Source organism: Oryza brachyantha, chromosome 7 (genome assembly GCF_000231095.2).
Source record: "Oryza brachyantha chromosome 7, ObraRS2, whole genome shotgun sequence".
In the NCBI taxonomy this organism is placed as follows: Eukaryota; Viridiplantae; Streptophyta; class Magnoliopsida; order Poales; family Poaceae; genus Oryza; species Oryza brachyantha.
This window is the reverse complement of record NC_023169.2, coordinates 14,497,151-14,518,282: the sequence shown is the minus strand read 5'-3', so window position 1 is coordinate 14,518,282 and position 21,132 is coordinate 14,497,151. Positions and strand designations below refer to the sequence as shown.

The window sequence follows — 21,132 nt, the reverse complement described above, 5'->3', positions numbered from 1 at the left end:
GACAAAATATATATATGACATGTAGAACAATGTATATAAAACAAATGTTTTATAGCTAGCTATTGTATACATTGACTATAAATACATATAGATAAATTAAAGCTAGTAGTTGGCTATACTATTCACCTCGCTCTCAACGGGTTGGCAGCAAATTACTCCACTGCTCATCTGACATGATGACACAGCCAGCCACAGATTCACAGCTGCATTCATTTGTCCACCAATGCAACTCCCACCATTCACCCCCGGGGGGCGAAGCAGCAGCCAACTGGCATTATATACTGTTCCATCAATTATCTACCGCGAGCTACGGAAATGACACACCACTGCCACCGCCACCGCCAACAGCCCAACACGAGCAAACTCGGTGGGTGGGGTCCCACCCGTGCCCAGCGCGGGCACGAGCGTCATCGGCCTTCCCCTTCCAGATTTGCTTGGGCCAACTCCGAAAGAACAAACAACCAACCAACCAGCTGCGCTACCACTGCTGAGCGCTGACCACCCCGGCCCGGGGCCCCACGTCGCCCGTGGCCCCCACCCTACCCAGCAAAGGAGGGGCCCCACCCGCCAGAATAAACGTACGCATCGGATCCTCCAACGGCTGGGGCCCCACCGGCAGGGCGGGTGACCGTGACCCCACCCTGCATGGACAGATTCCAGCGATGAGTGGCCTCACTCTGCCGGTGAGTGAGTGAGTGACCACTGTTCCTTCCTCCCTCCTCGCCGGCGAGAAGGCAGCCGCAGCAAAGGAAGAAGGCAGTCAGCTCAGCTCAGCTCAGCTCAGGGCAGTCGCTGCTGAGACTGGCGCAGAGCTGACCCGAAAGAGGCGGCAGCAGCAGCGGTCACTGTAGCGCTCGCCTTTTGGCGCCAGGCAGCGGTAGCTGGTAGTACTACGACAAGTCCGGTGGTGTTGTCACCATTGGCCTATGGCGAGAGACAGGATATTCAGGGAAAAGGTGTACGGGCCCGTCAAGTGCGTCGCTCCAACGTACTACGAGCAGCTAGCTTGCACGGACTACTCCCATCGGTCTAAAAGTGGTCTTAAATATTTTTAGGATCTAAATTTTAGTATATCACTTACTCTGTTTTATAATATAATTTTTAGATTTTAAATTTATTTTATAAAGAGGGCCACGGCCCATGGCGGAGAGTCGCTGGGATGACCCGGACTCGTACGTTGTCACCATCGGCGGGCGCGTGCCGCGAGCATCCGATGAGGTGGTGCATGCGGCCGACGAGGCGCTCGCCAGGCTGCGCGCCGAGCGGGGCGAGCTCGACGCTTCCGGCGACGGCGTCGCGGGAAGCGCCCGGCTTGCGGAGGTGTACGAGGACATCGTCGGTACCGAGGACGTACGGTAGCTCGCCACCGCCGGCGCCCTTCGCCTGCCCCGCCGCAGGACGGTCATGGCGGCGCCGCAGGACGCGCAGCGCACGGGCGTCGTGCCCCTCGTCTTCCGCGCCGACGTGCACAACCGATGTGCCTATGCACGTCGAGCTTGGCAGCTTCAAGCTGTGGAAGGTGATGTAGCGGGGTTCGTGTGACCTCGCTGTAACAACCCCATCAACATCGAGATGTGTATGAGTGGGGAAAATAAGGTGGTAGAGGAGAAAAAAGGGTTAATGAGACTAACATACGAGCCTTATTTATCATAAAAATTTGTAGGTCTCTTTGTTTTATATGAATTTTACAGATATTTTAGAAAAACAATTTAATTTTTTCAATTTCTCTGTAAAAATCCTTTGAAATGAAGATACTCGTAATGGTAATGGAGAGAGCAGTTAGAAAGGCTATTGGAGCTAGAATGGACTTTGACTTGCTAAATCAAATGGATAAATGTCTATATGCATATTTGGGGAGTTTATTTTGGAGCTCTTTTTTTTAGGTTTTTTTTAATGAATGCTATAATTTTTATGCCTAATATTTTTATGCATTCTCAAAGAGATAATATAAGTAGGCTATAAAACAGCCGATTATCTCGGCACATTACATCCCATAACGAACTGTACTCCTACGCCGCTGATCCGCGATTCGACCGCTCTTCTTACTTCTCTATGTATTCGGGCACACAAAATCTCGCTGCATGCATCCTCACAAGTCACAACCGCGCCCGGCACAAAAGATCCTGCAGTACATGTGGGGCCCATGAACCCACTGACGCGCCGCTGCTAAAACCAGAGAACACACGGGCGGACCCCACCATGGGAATCCCGGGGCCCACCGTCGCGTACTGATCACCCGTCTGCCTGATCGCTGAACTCGGACGAGCGCGTGGGGCCCTGTTGCCTGCGGCGATAAGGTTTGGTGGGCCACGTCGGATGCCGTGGGGTCAGGGGCCCCACCGCGTCGCGTGCCGGCCCCCACGTGCGGCGACGGCGGCGGCGGTGGTGATGGATGGACGCCGTCGACGACGATGGCGCACGGTGGCCGTCCGTTCGACGAGAGAGACGAAGCTCGTACGATGCCTCTGGAACGCACCCAATAACCTTTTGGGAAATTATCGACGTTTCACACAAAATCACATCAGAGAAATTATCGCTTTTCTTACCTACTCTACTCATCTTTTTCAGAATACTTTATTCCTCTGGTAGGTAGTAAGATTTCCTGTTATATCTAAATTTATTCCTGGATCATATATACGTTTAAATTCATCAGTACATATATATAAATACATTAATATTACGATGTCTAGTATCGTCAAAGAGAGAAGTTAATTTTTTCACACATGTAATTTTAAAACGAATATGAAAATAGCTATACATACTCCATTGGTACTACCTCTGTCCCAAAATAAACTTATTTTTCAGTTGTTAGATACAATGTTTTGAATCTTCGTCTTATTTTTTTTTACGAATAATATTTTTATTGTTTCTAGATGATAAACCATAAAAAGTTCTTTTGTGTGACTAATTTTTTTATTTTTTTATAACTTTTTTCCAAATAAGACAAAGAAATAGATAGAAAAAGTTATTATGGGAAGGATTTAGTAAATATTATTCACCTTTTCAAATCCATACATACGTCCCTACTCTGTCTAAATCTAATCCAATAGTTGTTCAAGGGAACAAACGAGGGGACATAAATATGTTCAATTAGGGAGTGGATATAGTATTTTTAAAACTTGTTAATAAAATTATATTTTCCGGGCTTTACTTTTATATTGTTAAATACATAATAAAAATTATCATTAAATAAGAAATATATTGTAAATTAATAAACAATCTAGCTTATCCTTATTACCAGCTTGCAGATTACTGTAAGCTTACATCTTGCACACGTGGAATAAAGAGGGAATTTTCGACATAGACGAAGCAATTATCGGATAACCCTAACAAGAATATGGCTCGGTTAGTCGGTTGGACCTTAAGACCAAAGCAAGCGAGATCGGACTTGTCGATCGCTCAGCTAACAACGTGACACCATCGGCTCAAAACCGTACAGCACGACAGCTCCATACAGCCCGTACTGTTGGTTCATGCTGCTCCTCCTCGACCAGTAGGCCCGGCTATAGGTGGAAAGCTGCATGCAAGCCAAACGTGCACGTGCGTTTTACACTCCTCTAGTCTATCCACAGGAAATCCAGGATGGCACGGCACCGGACAGACAGGAGTAGCCGTGACTGTTTGCGTTTCTATATAAAAAATTTAACGATATACTCCCTCTATCCAACAACAAAAATCAATTTTTTGAAAAAAAATCAAAAAATTAGTCTAATAAAAATAAAAATAGTAATAGTAAAATTTTTTACAAATAAAACAAAGAAGAGTCAAACATGGTACATGGCAAGTAACAACGTAAAGCACTGCTTATAATTTATCATCTAATAAAAATAAAAATATTAATAGTAAAGTTTTTACAAATAAAACGAAGAAGAGTCAAACATGGTAAGTAAAAAGTGAAAGATTAATTTATTTTGAAAAAGAGTGAGTATGTTTATAAATAGGAAATTAATTTATAAATAAAATATTTTTACGATACAAAATATAATTTAGGAAATAAATTTCGGTGAGAAAAAAATCTTAAAATCATTCCCATATTAAGATTAAATGTTGAAATTTTAACTTAGGCGGAATGGATGGTTGAGAAAGTATCTCGAAATATCTGGAGACCCCGTCTTTAATTGAGGCCACGCACACAGCCGCCATTATTCGGTCGCCCATGGCGTATCCACGACGGGCTGGTCCATCACCGCGAGATGATCTTGGCCGTCCGATGGGAGGATCGCACGGTCCCGATCCGGACGCAGTTAATTCGGGCCCCCACAGGTGGGGGCGAGGTCCACACCGCTGCGTTGCTGGTCCGGCCGTGGGCCCACTGGCGCACAGGCTGCCCCGGTTGCGTGTTGGTGGGCCCCGCCATTGGTGGCGCGCGGGCGCAGGCAGTGTGTCTCGGATCTTCTGCGCCGACCCAAGAACAATGTTCGTTCCCGTAATAATTATACTCCCGCGTTCAAATATTAAACTCCCAGTCCGCGTTCAGATGCAGTTAGTTTGAAGTCGTATATAGGGTGTTTAGTCGGTGAAACGAAAATTTTTGCACGTCACATCAGATATTTGACCGGATGTCGGAAGAGGTTTTTGGACAAGAGTGAAAAAACGAATTTCACGGGTGGCATGGAAACATGAGACGAATCTTTTGAGCCTAATTAATCTGTCATTAGTGTATGTTGGGTTACTGTAGGACTTTATGACTAATGATGTACTAATTAGGTTCAAAAGATTCGTCCCACGATTTCTCACATAACTGTGCAATTAGTTTTTCGATTTATCTATGTTTAATACTCTATTTAGATGTCCAAAGATTCGATATGATGTTTTTTGGTGAAAATTTTTGAGAACTAAAGGGAGCCTCAGTATAAAATTTTACTACTATGTCTGCGTTCCTTTGCAGCGGCGAAAGATGATACCATACAGTTTTTTTTCTCAACTTTTATGCATATGTTTTTAAAAATATGGGTATGTTTTTTTAAAAAAGTTTTTATATAGAAATTTATCATCTCTTGTTTCTGATATAGATTTTCAACTTATTAATTATATCATTTATACCTTTAAATATCTATAAAAGTCAAATAATCTTGCCTCCTTCGTCAAAAAAACACAAACTATATGTTTTAAGTCGTGAGTGAATACGTCTTTGTTTTGAGCATAATCATAGACTTGTCTCTTGTTTTTTTTCAGAAAAAAAATCGTCATCGTACTTGTACACATTTATATCCTTCGGAATTACTACCTCATTCCTATAATAACTTTATTTTTTTCGTACCCAACGTTTAGCCATTCGTCATATTTAAAAAATTTGTATAAAAACTTAAAAAAAATTAATCACGCATAAAGTAGTATTCATATTTTATCATTTAGTAAGAATAAAAGTATTAATCACAAAAAATTTTAAATAAAACGAAGTGTTAAAACATTATAAAAAAACTAAAAAATGAACAGTAATTTCGTGACAGTGCCGGTCGGTTCTGTCGTAGAAAATATACCAGCGGTAATACACACGCACGATGCATGCTACTCCTCCAATACACTGCTACAGTGTTATTTATGTGTGGGCCCAGTCTGATTTGACAGCGTATCTTTGGTAGCACGATCGGCTGGGCCCCCGGCATATGTCACTTTCTCACCTCAAGTCCACTACAGCGAATAGTAGGGGCGCTAGTGGAGTAGTAGTACTACTGTGGAGTACTGGTCGTTAAAGCTGTTGGATGCAGGAGCCGAAGATGAAAGCGCAGCAGGGCTAGTTCTCGCTCATACTACTACTACAGGAGTCAGCTGTGGTGCATATAAATAAGGAGGGGGTCGTGTTCATTCAACAGGCGAAGGGAAGGGTGTCCGATCAGACCAAACGCTCGCTACGGCCACTCAGGTGCGTCCACCCACCGGCGTTGATCGCCGCCCGGTGACTTCCCGGACGGCGGCGGGGGTGCAAGATACGCGAGGAGGGAGAGGCGGCTACTCCGTCGTCGGTTCCGGCGCGGTTCTCGTGCTTCTTCTCCGTCGACGTCGAGGCGTCGATCGATCCCCCTTCTGACTGGCCTGCACGTACGCCTGGTTTTCGGAGCGGGGAGGCGTTGTGATCGACGTTGTCTCTTCTTCAGAGCTGCTCTTTTGGTTGAAGCTGGAATGGAAGAAGTTGGCGGTGCTTCAGCCTTCAGGGCTTTTTGCCTTTGCTTTTCTTGCTCGGTTTTGTTGGGTTGTTCGACTGTTTGGTGTGCATGCATGCTTGCTACGCTTTGGAGCACCCTGAGTTCTGTGAATTTCCATCCAATCTCGGCGCTGTGGCTCTATGGAGGCATTGTCGGCGGTGATCGGGTTGTGCTATAGCTCCGTCGACAGTGGCCAGCCAGTAGAGCCGCGGCAAGAGAAGGGCAGCAGTAGTTGTCGGCTCGAGGCTTTGGTATTTTCTTTTCGGAAGGAAAATTAATCCATGTATGACCAAACACCTTTTTTTTTTTTGCTCCTAACACTAGACAAGACATTGGCTGGGTACACCGTGTCGGGTTAGGCGTAGAGGCCAGGTTTTTATTTAATTTATTTTCTAAAAAAAATCAGAAAAGGGCAATTCAGAAAATGACACCATCGTTTCTGTTACTGCTGTCGCCATTGTTCTCACGAGATCAGAGAACAATAACCACACAGGTTCAGACATCACACCTACTACCATAGTAGGAGTAATTATCACTCGCCATCATCCGATAATCCATCCCAAGACTGCCAAGACTCTATAGTAACCTGCTTGAGCCTGGGGGCCACCTACTCTGCTAGTAGTAGTAGCTCACGGTGTGGCCGCTGGGCCCACCTGGTGTTGGGTGGGCCCGACTACCTGCCACTCCAGCAGGGTATCTCACAGGGGCCCCGCCGTACTGGAGAGGAGCGGCATCAGTGTCCGTAATTATCGCAGCCTGGTCGTTGTCGGCGTGAAACGTGTCGACTCGACACCGGTGCTGCAGTGACTCCCCCGTGTAATGATCCAACTATGGCCTATGGGAGACCTCGACCGGGTATAGCCGGTTGCTTCCTGGACGTGTCAAAACAAAACATCCTTTCCAAGCACACATGAGATTTGCAGGCTTGTTTAAATCTGGAGACTTTTTTCTCTTCATCACGTCAGATGTTTATCGTAAATCAAGAGTATTAAATTTAGACTGATAATAAAATTAATTGTATAAATAAAGACTATTTTATTAGACAAAATTTTTAAGACTAATAATCCATGATTAGCAAATGTTTACTGTAGCATCACATTCTCTAATCATGAACTAATTAGGCTTAATAGATTCATTTCATGAAATAGTCCAGAATATTAGATGTGTTTTATTAATAGTTTATATTTAATACTTCTAATTAGTGTCGAACATTCGATGTGAAGATACTTTAAAAAAAAGCCAGGAGTATTCAAACACCCCCTCATCAATTGATCTAATTTAATCCTAGTAGTAGTACTACCAAGGTAACCCTAGGAAAAAAACTGGCATTTTACTATACTGGCCATGTGGTGTAGTAATGTTGAAATGTTGATGAAGGTTCAGATGTCGGCGGCTTTTGAGTCAAACAGAAAGCTGAGATCCACTTAACATGGAGTATAACTGACGGTATGGCACCACTAGTTGAGGGTTCAGACTTCAGGGTGTGTGGCGACAATTCACAACTGTAGCATTTTGATTCACGTGAGGAATATTGACAATGCATTATCGGTAGCACAAGGATGGGTCAAGGCCTACATTTATACGGAGCATACTAATTACAAAAATGTAAATGAGGGGGCACGCAACTTTGTCTGAAATTGCATCCATTCCTCAGTTTCAGTCTTTCAGGGAGACTCGAAGTGCCGGCCATCGATAAGACGGAAAAGGTTCAAGAAACATGTGACCGCACAATTCACCGTGTTAGCTGAGGACCTTGTTTTCTTCGACTTCATCTACACTTCGCAGATGTACTCACCGGTTTGAAGATTAACCTGCGGCCTAAATTTTCATGAGTTCCTGAAAAGAAAATTATCAAACAAACTTGAGTCAATTCCTGTGCCCTGGAGGATTGAAGGATTAAAGAATAGCATGCCGATAGTAGTTACAGTTTATACACTAAGGGCATGCAATTATGCGACTGTCTAATTGGAATGGAATAATAATAACCAACATGTAGGAATATCATATCCGAAGACAGACAAACGAAAGGACCAAAGTACCTGTTCCTTCTGCTTTTGGATAGCTTCGATCTTTTTCATGTACTCGTCTGTGACTTTCTGCACAATTTGTACACGATGTCAGTTCATGCTGCATGCCTGTATCTAATGGATGAGATTCCAAAGGGACATCGGAACCTCGCTACAATCACGTGAAGAAAAGGCAAAAAAAAAATTCCTTACTTGTAGATCAGCCGATAAATCTTTCACGTTATCTTCAGAAAGTTTCTTTTCCTATGCAAGCATGTGGAAGCTGTTAATTCCACTGCAAACAAGCAGGATAGATAGCACCGACAAAATAGCATTCCATTAACTATTAACTGAGAGCGCTAACCTTCTCAAGCTTATCATAAGCTTTGATTGCATCTCTTCTTATGTTCCTTATAGCAACCTGTAAAATGAAGTTATAATATCATAATCATAACCAATATTTCATACTATCCACAAGGAGATGGATATGTTATCAGTCATGGAATTTGTGTATAATATGCAAATAAGAATTGAGAAGCAAGCATCTTTTGTATGAAGTAAGGCATCCTCTTGAAAATACCAAATGTGCCTAAGCCTTAGGAGGAAAATAGGTAAATCACCCATTTTACATGGTTTGTAAAGAAGCACTTAGAGACCAACTATAATATTGTACTCCTACTTAAGTTTGTGTAGCACCCAGAGTAGAGTGTGCATGACAACAAATTTTGTAATAACCTCTTCCGTAATTGTTCATACTATGCTCTACCTTCCTAACTAATACACATCACAGAGGCAGCAGAAATTAGAAGTTATACGTATCATGTCATCTGACGTGCTACAAAATTCCAGATGTAGATTATATTCATTCGGTATTATTACCTTCGTTTCACATTACAAGATGTTCTAACCCTTCGTAGATTTATATGGATGATAATAAATCTAGACACATAAAAACATGATCATTAATCCATGCATGCATCTAAATAGGACCAAAACATCTTATAATATGGAACAGAGAGAGTACTAAACTAATATGGCTGTTATGTGCAGAGTAATAGGTAACGAGGCTATTAGGTTAGTGCACAGAAGGGAAACATATGAAATTAGCTGCTCATATTATTATACCTTCTTGCTTAATGAAAACGATCACAATCCCTTCTCACATAAAGGCCATTCCTAGCTAGCAAATATAAGATATCAAATCCTTAAAGGTGATTAATCAATTAGGGAAATAGATCTTGCCGAAGAAGACAAAGCCTTCCTGGATAGATGCTACAGTACCTCGACGATTGTTGCACTACATTAAGGCATACAACCAGTACCAGCACCATGATGAATGCAGGTTAGCATAGTCAATCAGTCTGCTGCACTAATCTTACTAGTATGATTTCACAGGTAAAGTAAAATAAGAAGTTGGAACATTGAGTCATAAAAACATTAAATTACAATACAAAAGTAAACTAATGTTTCTGTCAAAAACAGTGAAAGGTGAAGCTTAAGAATATACCTTGCCTTCTTCAGCTAATTTAGCAACAGTTTTTGCCAATTCCTGCCAAAAGAAAAATAAAATTTAAGATGTGCACCAAAGTGGGAGAAATATTTATGCCGTTGATCAAGTTGGCTGTAGATTTTTATTGTGTAGATTGATCACTAGAGTTGCACACCAAATACAACTGTGCTTATAGAAAATAGAATCAAAAGTTGTACACCAAATAGGAGAATTTTAGCTTTCAAATAAACTTTAATCTAGCACCAGACAATTGCCCTAGAAATTTGGCAGGTTCCAATAATATCCTAGTCTTTTGTGCATGGCATCTCCAAGGCAAGTTCGTCTTTCCTTGTTTGAGAATAGACATATATTCACCACATTACGATATTAAACAGCACTAAAGATGATACTTGGTGATACTATACATTTTAGAGAACTTTCTGTATACATTAACATACAGAAAATTCTCTAAAATATTGTATACATTAACATACAGAATATTGGTCATGTTTACATTAACATACTTGTAAACATTTATTAGGTGTCTAGTTGGGTTTGGATGCAAAGTGTTGAAGTTCAAAATATTGCTACTTCAATGAACATAAGGCATTTATTTTTGTTTTCAGGAGTAATACACCTCGACTCAGCTAATGATTAATGTTTGGAGGCCAGGAAAATGTCCATATGAACCCATAATTACTAAGTAACCACACAAAATTCACACAGATGAAAACATACCTTTCTGCGATCAGATGTCAATGGCGGGACAGTTACTCGAATCACTTCTCCATCATTGCTTGGTGTAACCCCCAGATTAGCAGCAACTATTGTTTTCTCGATGAGCTTGAGGCTGCACCATAAATGATTGTCAACACAATGAATGGAAATTTCAATACCAGCTCTGAACTGGGAATGGTAAACAGCTTACGAAGATTTGTCATATGGCTGGATGAGAAGAGAAGTTGCATCTGGATTGTTTATCTGAGCGATGCTCTTCAAGCTCACTGGAGTTCCATAGTACTCAACCTGTAACAAATTTTCACACATAAGACAAAATTGTATATTTACTTATCACAATAACCTTTGGTATAAGTATTCTATGTACAGTATATGGAATATAGTTCTGTTTCTTGTTGGTGTTTGCACCAGCCGCAATAAATACCACACCACACATAGTTTCAGTTAAGAAAAGCACACGATAGTACCATCTGTATAGAAAGTGAAGGTGTGCATTGTGTTTAAGAATATAGGATGTGATCATGCAAGAGTGACTTACAAACAGAAAAATGAACAAGGCTAAGTCCTCAAACCTCAATCCTGTCAAGCATAGCTGGGTTTGCTCGTCCTGTCCTTACAGTATTGAAGTTATTTTGGACTGTTTCAATCGCCTTCTCCATCCTCTCTCTCTGAAGATGCACATCTGCAGCTAGTGAGCACCCAAGGCACAACACTAAATGCCCATTTAGCAGAAAGTTCCATTGCACTTACAGCTTGGTCTTCAATAACAGATTTTTCTGCCTCAATTTCTTCGATAGTGGCATGCCTCAGCACTGCTCTGATAACATGACAATCACATATTATTAGATATTAAGGTGGGGGATCAATATGTGAGAGAAATATTTAAATACAAAGCAGCTTGCCTCTTGTCCGAGTTTTGAAGAACAAGAGGTGTGGTACAGAAGCGCATCGGTCCAGCACGGATACTCATGAAGTTTGTGGAGGAGCTCAAAATGGTTGGCCGCTCTGGGGCACAACCTGTCAAACACAACATTCTCTGGTGAGACCATAATACCATACATCATTATCCATTAGTTAGAGTTCTAGACAATGCCCATTAGCATGAGTGCGTCAAAGAATGCATCAAATTCATTCATGTATTTTACTGACTATGTGAAAATAAATACTCATACGTAAACCCAACAGCATGGAGAACAAACCCCACCACCAAGTTTAGACGACAAATCATTTATAAGATGCTGGCAAATTTGTTTCTGTAATAACATAACATGATGATATCATTAAACTTAGCCTGGCCCTGAATCAAGGGAATATCCAACTACCAAAAATGACAGTAATGTTATATGTTACTTTGGCCGCGTTTGGCACCCCCTGGCTTAGATATCTAAGCCTCCTCGTTTTCCGTGCGCACACTTCTTGAACTGCTAAAGGTGTATTTTTGTGAAAATTTTCTATAGGCAAGTTGTTTTAAAAAATCATATTAATCTATTTTATATTTTTTTAATAATTAATTAATCATGTACTAATTTATTACTATATTTTTCGCGCCGAATAACTAACCCACCTCCCCACTCCTACAGAACGCGGCCTGTGTGTAGTAGCTAAGTTATGTGTATGTTCTTGTCTTGTCGATTGGTATTACAGTATTACAGACACAATCTCGCATTGTTCATAGCCAGGTAACTATGAGTTTGCGAAGGTTGCAGCATTGGAGAAACAATGGAAGCATCAGCCGTTACGACGGACGCAGTGAACGATCAAACCAACCCAACTAAACAAACACCAAACCGTCACGCATTTTCAGAATGGCGCAATGCCTCGGCGCTCCAGTACCACCCGGAGCACTCCAAACATCAAGGAGAGCAAAAGGAGTAGGAAGAAGGGGGGCGGGGGGACGCGAGCCTGCCTACCTGGGCGCTGCGGGACGCGAGCGGCGGAGTGCGCGCGCGGCGGTGCGGCCGCCGCCGCGGGGGAGACGGCGTGGAGCGGCGGCATGTGCGCGCGCGCGGCGGGAGGAGGCGGCGTCGCAGCTTCTGTGGCGGAGCGCGCGGGGTGGCGCAGCGGAGCGGAGAGGCGGATTGGTGTGGATAAGGAAGCGAGCTTTAGAGAGGGGAGGGACGAGGGGGTTTATGCTGTCGGGGGACTCGCGGAGGCTTGGGCCTGACTAATCAACGGGCCGCTTCGAGCGAGCCCAACTGAACTGAGGCTCCGTTTAGTTCGTGAAAAAAATAGGTGTTCGGTCATATGTTTTATTGGACGTGTGGATTTTTGACACGAATGAGAAAAAATGATTTTATAGCTCTTCTGAAAACCGTGAGATAGATTTTTGAGCCTAAAGGCAATCCCACATTGGTTTTTGTCCTTATTAAATAGCTTGTCACATAAGCAAAATGATGCATGATAATGTAATTAATGAAGAGAAAGGAAAACTTAGAAATTGTTTTCTCACGAAAAAACCAAGTCTTTTCTTTATCCAATGCACCAAGAAACCATGAATTTATCATTGAAAAGAAATTACTTGTTTCTAGGGGACATATGTAGTACTCACAATTGATGGAATATTGTGGAGTTAGTAGAGAGAGAAAATAATTATTACTCGAAGACACCTCCACTGTGAAAAATAGTCTCTATCGATAATTTCTTATACTATGACAACCATGTCAATTTCTTCCATTATGACTACCATAATTAATCAGTCATTAGTACATGTGAGTTACTGTAGTATTTATGACTAATCATAGACTAATTAGGCTCAAAAGTCCGTCTCACGATTTTTCCATAGCTATGCAATTGGTTTTTTATTTTATCATATTTAATGTTTTATTTAGGTGTCCAAATATTCGATACGATGTTTTGAAAAAAAAAGTTTTTACAACTAAACGGGCCGACCCAAATGGCCAAATGTTTCAGCACCGGCAAGCATGGATCGAGACATCAATTTGGCTTGGATCTTGTTACTCAGTAGTATATCTATATTTATGTCGCGTTGGACTGTTGGAGTATAGTACATACATCCGATCCGACGGACCAAAGTACCAAATCTTCCCTAAACGAGGAGCTAGAGATCCCGTTTGCTGTACGCTGTCAACGGAGTAAGAGCAAGTACGATAGCGGGTTATAAGTATATTTTAAAAAGATAAGAGAGAAAAGAAGAGGGGTGAACTACTAATTTGTAGCTAGCTGCACACGAGCTCTAAGACAAAATGTGTGTATGACATAAGATAATATATTGATGTTTTGTAACTATTGTATGAATTAGCTATTAGATTAACTATCGATAAATTAGAGTTAGCAGTTACTATACTGTTTAACTTGCTCTAAGGATCACGCCTCAGCTATAGGCCATACTGCGCAGCGTCACAACCGAGGGGCCATCCTGGCGGTGCACACAACCGATTCAACGCTTTTGCAGCCTTGGGTGAGCGAAGCAGCAAGCAGCAGCAGCCCACGCACCGCGGACGCCGCACGCACGCACACCGTCGGCGCGGCGCCGATTAAAAAGCCGGGAAGTTTACCACGAGGCGCACGGTGACACCCCGTGACGGTCGCCACCGATAGATTTCCGGGAGACACGAGGGGCTCGGCGCGAAAAGCTGTGGAGCTTTTCCTTTATTTAACCGGACGCTTCTGGCCGCCACTCCCGAAGGCCGCAGTCTACACTCTCGAGTGGAGTACTCTTCCTGGACTGGAGAGGGAGCGTGCGCGCGCGGGTGTGTCTCTCTCTGTCTCTCTCGGTGCTGCGGCCATGGGTGCGGCGAGGAGGAGGGCGTCGGCCGTGGCGATGGCGGCGCTGGCGGCGGCGGTGATGTCGGCGGGGTTGGCGGCCGCGGCCGTGTACGAGGTGGGCGACAAGGCCGGGTGGACCATCATGGGAAACCCCAACTACGGCTCCTGGGCCGCCTCCAAGAAGTTCCGTCTCGGCGACATCGTTGGTACGTCTCGACGAGTTCTTCCTCTCTTTCTCGCGCTCACGCGGCTCTCCGTTTCTCCCTCCTGCATTTCTCTTGGGAGCCCGCAGCAAGAAAAAGTACCGAGAATTAATCACCTTTTTGCAAGACAATACTTCTGTTGTTGCTTGAGCCTGAAAACGATTCGGAGCTCGCGTGAGACGGGCATGATGCATGATTTGTCTGAATCTTTTCGATGTGTTAATTAGTTGCCAGGACGAAATTAATCTAGCCTTGACCAGACGAATCGGTCGTAAATAACAACCGAGAAAAGGGCTAAAAAAGCCTACAACCCGTTTGCTGCGGCACCGTTGCCAACTCACCCCGGTTGGCTAGCAGTAGCTTCGGAGAGTAAATTTGTGATCCTACTCTGAAGGAGTGGACGCCAGACAATGGCACAAGTACACAGGAGTATTCCACTTCCACTACTTCTGGCTGTCGTGTGTAGAAATTGGAAGGTGGCCCAAGCTCCACTTCGGCGCTGGAGCGTTCCATCGGTGTTGGACGACGACGACGCATCCACCTGGCTCCACGACGTCGCTATACGCTGCTAGTACCAAAATATGGTTGACGTTGTAGTGACGCCCACCACTAGCGCCTCGTTTCACGGTGACGCGCGAAACGGTGCGGTGGCCTGAGTCAAAGTCCCATTCATTGCCCGGCGATAAACTCTAGGCGTGCAGACCAACTCAGTGGGGGTGGTTAGATTGAGTAAATTTTTGGGAGAAGTATCACGTCAAATGTTTGATCGAATGTCGGAAGGTGTTTTCGAACGTGAATGAAAAAACGAATTTCACGGCTAGTCTAGAAACCGCGAGATGAATCTTTAGGACCTAAATAATCTGTCATTAGCATATGTTGGTTACTGTAGCACTTATGGCTAATCATGGATTAATTAGGCTCAAAATATTCGTCTCAAGATTTCTTCTATAACTGTGTAATTAGTTTTTTGGTTCATTTATGTTTAATGCTTTATTTAGTTGTCTAAAAATTCGATTTGATATTTTTAGAAAAAATTTTTTAACTAAATAAGCCTCACTAGACCAATACTCCTATACGACTATGCAGCTGACCAGTGAACCTGCTGCTAGGAGTAGGTTCTCTACAGCACGAATGGTAATCTAGGGACAGTACTCGTATGCCAGTTTAACGAGCGGCCGGACAGTGTGCCGCAACCGCGAGGTACGTGTACAACTGCAGCGGGACAGTGTCTGTAACTGTAGTGCGATATTGCCAGGACGCGACGAGGGTGGCCACTGGTCCCCGGCGCCCCAGCTGTCCAGCCGGCTCTGCGTGGCTTGCCTACTTGCCTGCCCTTTTTCCCGGTGCGTAGGCACTGGTGGTGGGGGGCTCGATCTTCCGCACGCCTGCAGACGCGCCCGCGCAACGCAACGCAACGCACTCTGCGGCATTGCTGCATGCACGCACACGGCACCACCACCACCACCGGGCGCGCCATTGCACCAGCTGGTGGCCCTCACCGCCTGACGCGACGCGACGCGCCGCGCGCTTGCCGACGCACGCAGCCAGAGCCCTCGATCGGTGCGACATGTGTGGGGATGCGGCCGCGCGGCGGCTTGTGGCTGGCGCCGTTGGCCGTTTCCCTCCCCCCGGGCCGGATCGGTGCGGGTTTGCCTGTGCAAGTGCAAGGGCTGCACGGCACGGCCGCATGCCTGCACCGGGTGCCGGGTGCCGAGGCACACCTGTCGCTCGTGGCGTGTTCGTTCTGTGTGGCATGGTGGTGCGCTGACACGCGGTTGGGGTGGTTAGTTTTGGCATGAATCCAAACGAGTCCTACTGGCGTCAGCGATAGCAGGCTTTCCTTTCTCTCCGCCGAAGAACATCCTGATTTCGGAAAAGAGCGCACTACTGGAATACTTTGCCTTCTCATCAGCAAGGAAGGATCGGTATGCCTGCAGCCTGCGTGTGACTCGAAGTGTTAAGACACGGATAATTGGTCATTGTCAACCATAACATTTGTTTTCCTTTAGCTCTAGACTCGTGTGAGTACTTTGTTACTCAACTATTCCTGTATAAGGATAGCTTTTCTTGCTTTAAGGAAAGGCGTTTTAGTTCTTTTTTGCACCATTAGACATGTGTGCCTATTATTTTGGAGGCACTTGTTCTTTAAACTGAGGGAGAAAAGAGGCACTAAAGGCACTTTTGCAGTTGTTCCCGCTGAAAAAGATTGCGGTCTGTTCTTCTTTGCATAGGATAATCAAACCCCAATTAACCCATAATAACCAGGGGTTGAACCAGGCGTGGAGACAGCTTGGGCTTGATAAAAAGATATGATAGCCACTTCAAATTCAAAGGTAGAGTGTGGGAAGATATTCAGTTGTATCATATTAATGCGCCGCAGAAGAAAGCAGCAAATCCCTTTCTTTTCTCGCTTATGAGATGAGAATGACACTCGTGTTGGTTGCTTTGCTCGGCTCGCCTTACCCGGGCAACCAATTGCTTGTGAACTGAGGCAGGAGTTTTTACTCCAAAGACCTGCCAAGCTGGATGTGGATTTGACGGGAGTTCCTTCTCCATCAGTACCAAAATAAGAATCTTCTCTATCATCTTCGAAATTGATCGAATAAATATGCCTAGAGCCTCACGCCTGACAAAAAATTACATTAGAAAATGACTATGTTTTAGTTCACATTTATTGAAAGGATTAATACTTTGTTGTTTAGCGCTAAACTTGATAAATGATTCCGCCCCTGATAACAATACAGGTGTACGTATATATCAGGCTTTCAGTTGCTACTTGTTCCATCTCCCGCACCATTCGCCAATGATATATAGCTGTGCTTATATACCCTTCCTTTGATCCCAGCTATAGATGGACCAATGGCCATTCCATTCATCGATCGCATAGCTTCTCTCTTGGATCCCTTTTCCACAGCTTGTCAAATTATGTTGGGCCCCGTGGCCAACACACTGATGCATGCGCTCTCACTGAATCATTGTTTTCTGTTGACCAATCTCATGGTTGGTTGGTAGCCCTCAGTGGGGCGAAAAGATGACGGCAAGAATGCCATCTTTTGATGGTATAGAGTAATCAAAGAACCGCAAATGCACATAGTTCATCCAGAAAGAGGGTCTATGATTATCACTGTTCTATATGACAGAGTTGCCAAACTGTCATTTTGCAATGTGGACACCAGATTGGGGTTGACCCATGAGCTGGAAAGTTGGCATGGTGATCAATATCATTTGTTGCACTGGAGAGTCAAACTAGGGGGGCTGTTTGGATCCAGAGACTTTTTTAGTCCCTTGTCACATCGAATATTTTAACGTTAATTAGAAGTATTAAATATGGACTGATAACAAAACTAATTGCATAAATAAAGGCTATTTCATTAGACAAATTTTTTAAGCCTAATTAAGCCATGATTAGCAAATGTTTACTGCAGCATCACATTCGCTAATCATGGACTAATTAGGATCAATAGATTCGTCTCGTGAAATAGTCGAGGGTATGAGGTGGGTTTTATTAATAGTCTATATTTAATACTTCTAATTAGTGTCCAAACTTCGATGTGACAGGGACTAAAAAAAGTTGTGGGGATCTAAACAGGGTCTAGATAGCTCTCGGATTTTTACATGTGTTTAGCTCTAGCTCGGCGGTTCTAGATTTTATGCTAGGTTTCTTTTGTCAAACCAACATTGCTATTTTTGTCGATATATATATATATATGTATGAGGATGGACCTTATTAATGACTTTATTGTTATTTGATGAGATGTGATCGGTGATGATGGATCTATCCTAATGTGATTGATGATGACTTAAAAAATGTATGACGATGGATCAGACATCACCAATCACATTTAACCAAGTAACAATAAAGTCATTAATAAGAAAACTAGAGTGAAATTTTGGGATGAAATTTAAAAGTGGAATATATATGAAAACATATAACTGACCAGAATAGAGCTTTTGGTAGTGACCCTCAAGCGTGTCACATCTGTTGATTGCAATCGAGTCGGTTGGTAGGATCTTTGCAGATATGATCTGCACTAGGTTCATCCTGTTCCATAGCTACCAATAGTTTCTTAGAGCAGCTACAGTAGCAGGCTATAAGCATATTTTAATAAGATAAGAGGGGAGAGAGAAGAGAGGTGGACTACTAATTTACTGCACACAGGCTCCAAGATAAAATATGTGTATGACATGTGAGACCATGTATTGATGTTTTGTAGCTAACTATTGTATGTATTGGCTATTAAATTAGCTATAGATGTATTGGAGCTATAAGTTGGCTATACTATTGAACTTGCTCTTAATGAACCTATAATGATTTGTCGCTTTGTGCAAATGATTGTTTATTTCATCATGGTGATGCACGATGATTTTGCTATGTATTCACTTTCCACTAAGTTTCATGCTGTACGTACCCAGTCTTGTGATTTCCCCAACAAACCTTTTTTTACATCACTGTGGTATTTTGCTGAATTAACCGGCAAATTTTTCTCTCTTGTCTGAAAAAACTCTGCAGTGTTCACGTACAACAAACAGTTCCACAACGTGATGGCGGTGAGCAAGGCGGACTACAAGAACTGCGACGCGAGCAAGCCGATCGCCACATGGTCGACGGGCAACGACTCGGTGGTCCTCAACGCCACCGGCCACCACTACTTCCTCTGCGGCTTCCCGGGCCACTGCGCCATCGGCCAGAAGGTGGACGTCCGCGTCGCCACCTCCGGCCGCTCCTCTGACGCCCCTTCCGGCGCGCCGTCCACGGCGCCCGCCCCGGCCTCCGGCTCATCCGAGTCACCTGCAGCCGCCGCGCCGTCGCCGCACGGCAATGCCGCGGCGCCGGCCGTCGGCTGCTGCTCCGTCGTCACGGCCATCGCCGTGTCCGTGCTGTCCGTTGCTGCTGCCGGGCTGAGCTTGCTCTAGGGTGTTGTCCCGACACCGTCGTCGGTTAGGATGGCGCGCGTTTTGTGAATTGTGTGTGAGCTTTGCGTTTGGAGAGATGGATCATGGATGTGCCCATTTTCTATTTTGTCCCCCTTTCCTTGCCTCATAATTAAACTAGCCTGGTCCTGTGGATCTTGCTGTAATTTGAGGACTTTTGCTGGTTATCACCTCATGTTTTGGACTTGGGATTTTTGGTTATTCCTTTCATCTCAGCTTAGATATGTCGAATGAACACCCGTATACTGCTATAGTTTTCAGTATGTCGTACAGCAGTAATCATATTCTAAGCGATTTCATTTTTAATTATTGGTCTCAAACTAAACTGAAATCTCCTACATTGGGCCATGGCTTTACGGTGTTATTTATCCATTTGAATAACAGCATGTACTCCATTCGTAATGTTTGACGTCGTTGATTTTTTTATATACGTTTAACCATTCATATTATTCATTTTTTTTACAAAATATGTATATATATATATATATATATCGCATAAAAAGTATACTTAACAATAAATGAAATGATATAAAAATAATTAGTAGTTATATAAACTTTTTGAATAAGACGAATGGTCAAACGTGTATAAAAAAGTCAATGGCGTCAAATATTTAGATTCAAATTTTTTTACAAAATATGTAAAATATGTAAATTTTTTTGTAAAATATGTAATATATATATATGCATAAAGTATAGTTAACAATAAATGAAATGATATAAAAATAACTAATAATTATATAAATTTTTTAATAAGATGAATGGTTAAACATGTATGGTGTCAAACATCTAGGGACTTAGTATAATGTATCGCCGATCAAACCTTGAGAGTCCGAAGAAGACGTGAAATAATCATCTTGGGACACAATTATTGAAGGCGTCAGTACGACTAACAAATTTTCGGAGAAAAAGCTACAAATAAAACGGGGACGTTTTTGGTCCACAGGATGACAGGACAAAGCTGCCAAGACTGCAATGTCACTAGCGATCAACCTAGGCCCCGTTCAGTTGGCATATCGATGCCTACACTTTTATATTTGAGTATTAAACCTAATCTAATTAGACTGCGCGGACTAACTTCACTATGAAATTTCTTATATAATATCAAATATATTTTTATATTATATTATAAAACATAAATATTAAAATGTCAATATAGTTTTAAACTCGGACCTAATTTAGATCAAACTTTTACATTTAAAACTCCATTTCCTTTTATATTATCTTAATAATATAATAGATCTAAGAATAATACTACAACCGATTAAAAAATCCGACTTTCTCTTTCCTTATCCAATTTCAAAAAAGATATTATCTTTTTTATCTCTTATTTTGCTTCGGCGCTCAATATAAATCACGATTTTCTTCCTTTTCTTCTCCTATCCAAAAAAAATCATTATCTTTTCTTTTTTATTCCAAAAAATCACGTTGTTTTTCTCAAAAAAACTCCTTATCCGATCAAAAAGCCATTATCTTTTCTTTTTCTTCTCTTATTTTCTTTTCTAGCACGTAAGAGTAAACATAGTGACTCTAGACCTGATCTTTTATTTTATCTTTCATAAAAACACATAGATGAGATGTCACTCGTAAATAAACCTGATCTGTCCGATCAAATTAACGTGCACGTGAATAAGCCTGATCTGTCCGATCAAATTGACATACCCATGCAAATATTCTGATCTTCTTTTCTTTTTTTCTGATTGATATTTTTTCTCTCTCTTATTTTTCTTTGATTAATCTTAGATTTTTTTAGCTCACGAGGGACAACGTGGAAGCTCTTTTTTTATATTACTTTATATATATTGTCGAGCTAGCATTGTTATAAATTTTATCTATAACGAGTCATTTATTTTGATAATAATTACTTTTAAATTGTCAATTCGAATATTAGTTTTTTA

At 42.7% G+C, this 21,132-nt stretch overlaps 2 protein-coding genes across 2 annotated transcripts; one reads left to right on the top strand and one right to left on the bottom strand.

Moving 5' to 3' along the window:
- Window positions 1–7,629: 7,629 nt before the first annotated feature.
- Window positions 7,630–12,449, bottom strand: LOC102700916 (ribosome-recycling factor, chloroplastic). Its single transcript, XM_040526464.1, has 11 exons — window positions 12,287–12,449; window positions 11,279–11,393; window positions 11,127–11,193; window positions 10,949–11,044; window positions 10,567–10,664; window positions 10,377–10,488; window positions 9,657–9,698; window positions 8,514–8,570; window positions 8,363–8,413; window positions 8,183–8,239; window positions 7,630–7,979 (listed from the first exon to the last, which is right to left on the bottom strand). The coding sequence occupies exons 1-11, from the start codon at window positions 12,369–12,371 to the stop codon at window positions 7,962–7,964; spliced, it is 798 nt and encodes a 265-aa protein (XP_040382398.1). The 5' UTR covers window positions 12,372–12,449; the 3' UTR covers window positions 7,630–7,961.
- Window positions 12,450–14,029: 1,580 nt separating this feature from the next.
- Window positions 14,030–19,589, top strand: LOC107304563 (mavicyanin-like). The gene is made up of 2 exons (XM_015839208.2): window positions 14,030–14,308; window positions 18,816–19,589. Exons 1-2 carry the CDS (start codon window positions 14,122–14,124, stop codon window positions 19,217–19,219), a joined length of 591 nt encoding a protein of 196 aa, XP_015694694.2. The 5' UTR covers window positions 14,030–14,121; the 3' UTR covers window positions 19,220–19,589.
- The last annotated feature ends 1,543 nt before the right edge of the window (window positions 19,590–21,132 follow it).

Bases quoted from the DNA above. Each gene is read 5' to 3' on its own strand.
- LOC102700916 (XM_040526464.1), bottom strand. From the start codon at position 12,371: ATGCCGCCGCTCCACGCCGTCTCCCCCGCGGCGGCGGCCGCACCGCCG. The intron at 11,045-11,126 runs GTAAGTGCAATG...GTGCATCTTCAG, and splicing joins CTGTTATTGAAGACCAAGCT to AGAGAGAGGATGGAGAAGGC. The intron at 8,240-8,362 runs GTAAGGAATTTT...CAAATTGTGCAG, and splicing joins ATTTATCGGCTGATCTACAA to AAAGTCACAGACGAGTACAT.
- LOC107304563 (XM_015839208.2), top strand. From the start codon at position 14,122: ATGGGTGCGGCGAGGAGGAGGGCGTCGGCCGTGGCGATGGCGGCGCTG. The intron at 14,309-18,815 runs GTACGTCTCGAC...AAAACTCTGCAG, and splicing joins CCGTCTCGGCGACATCGTTG to TGTTCACGTACAACAAACAG.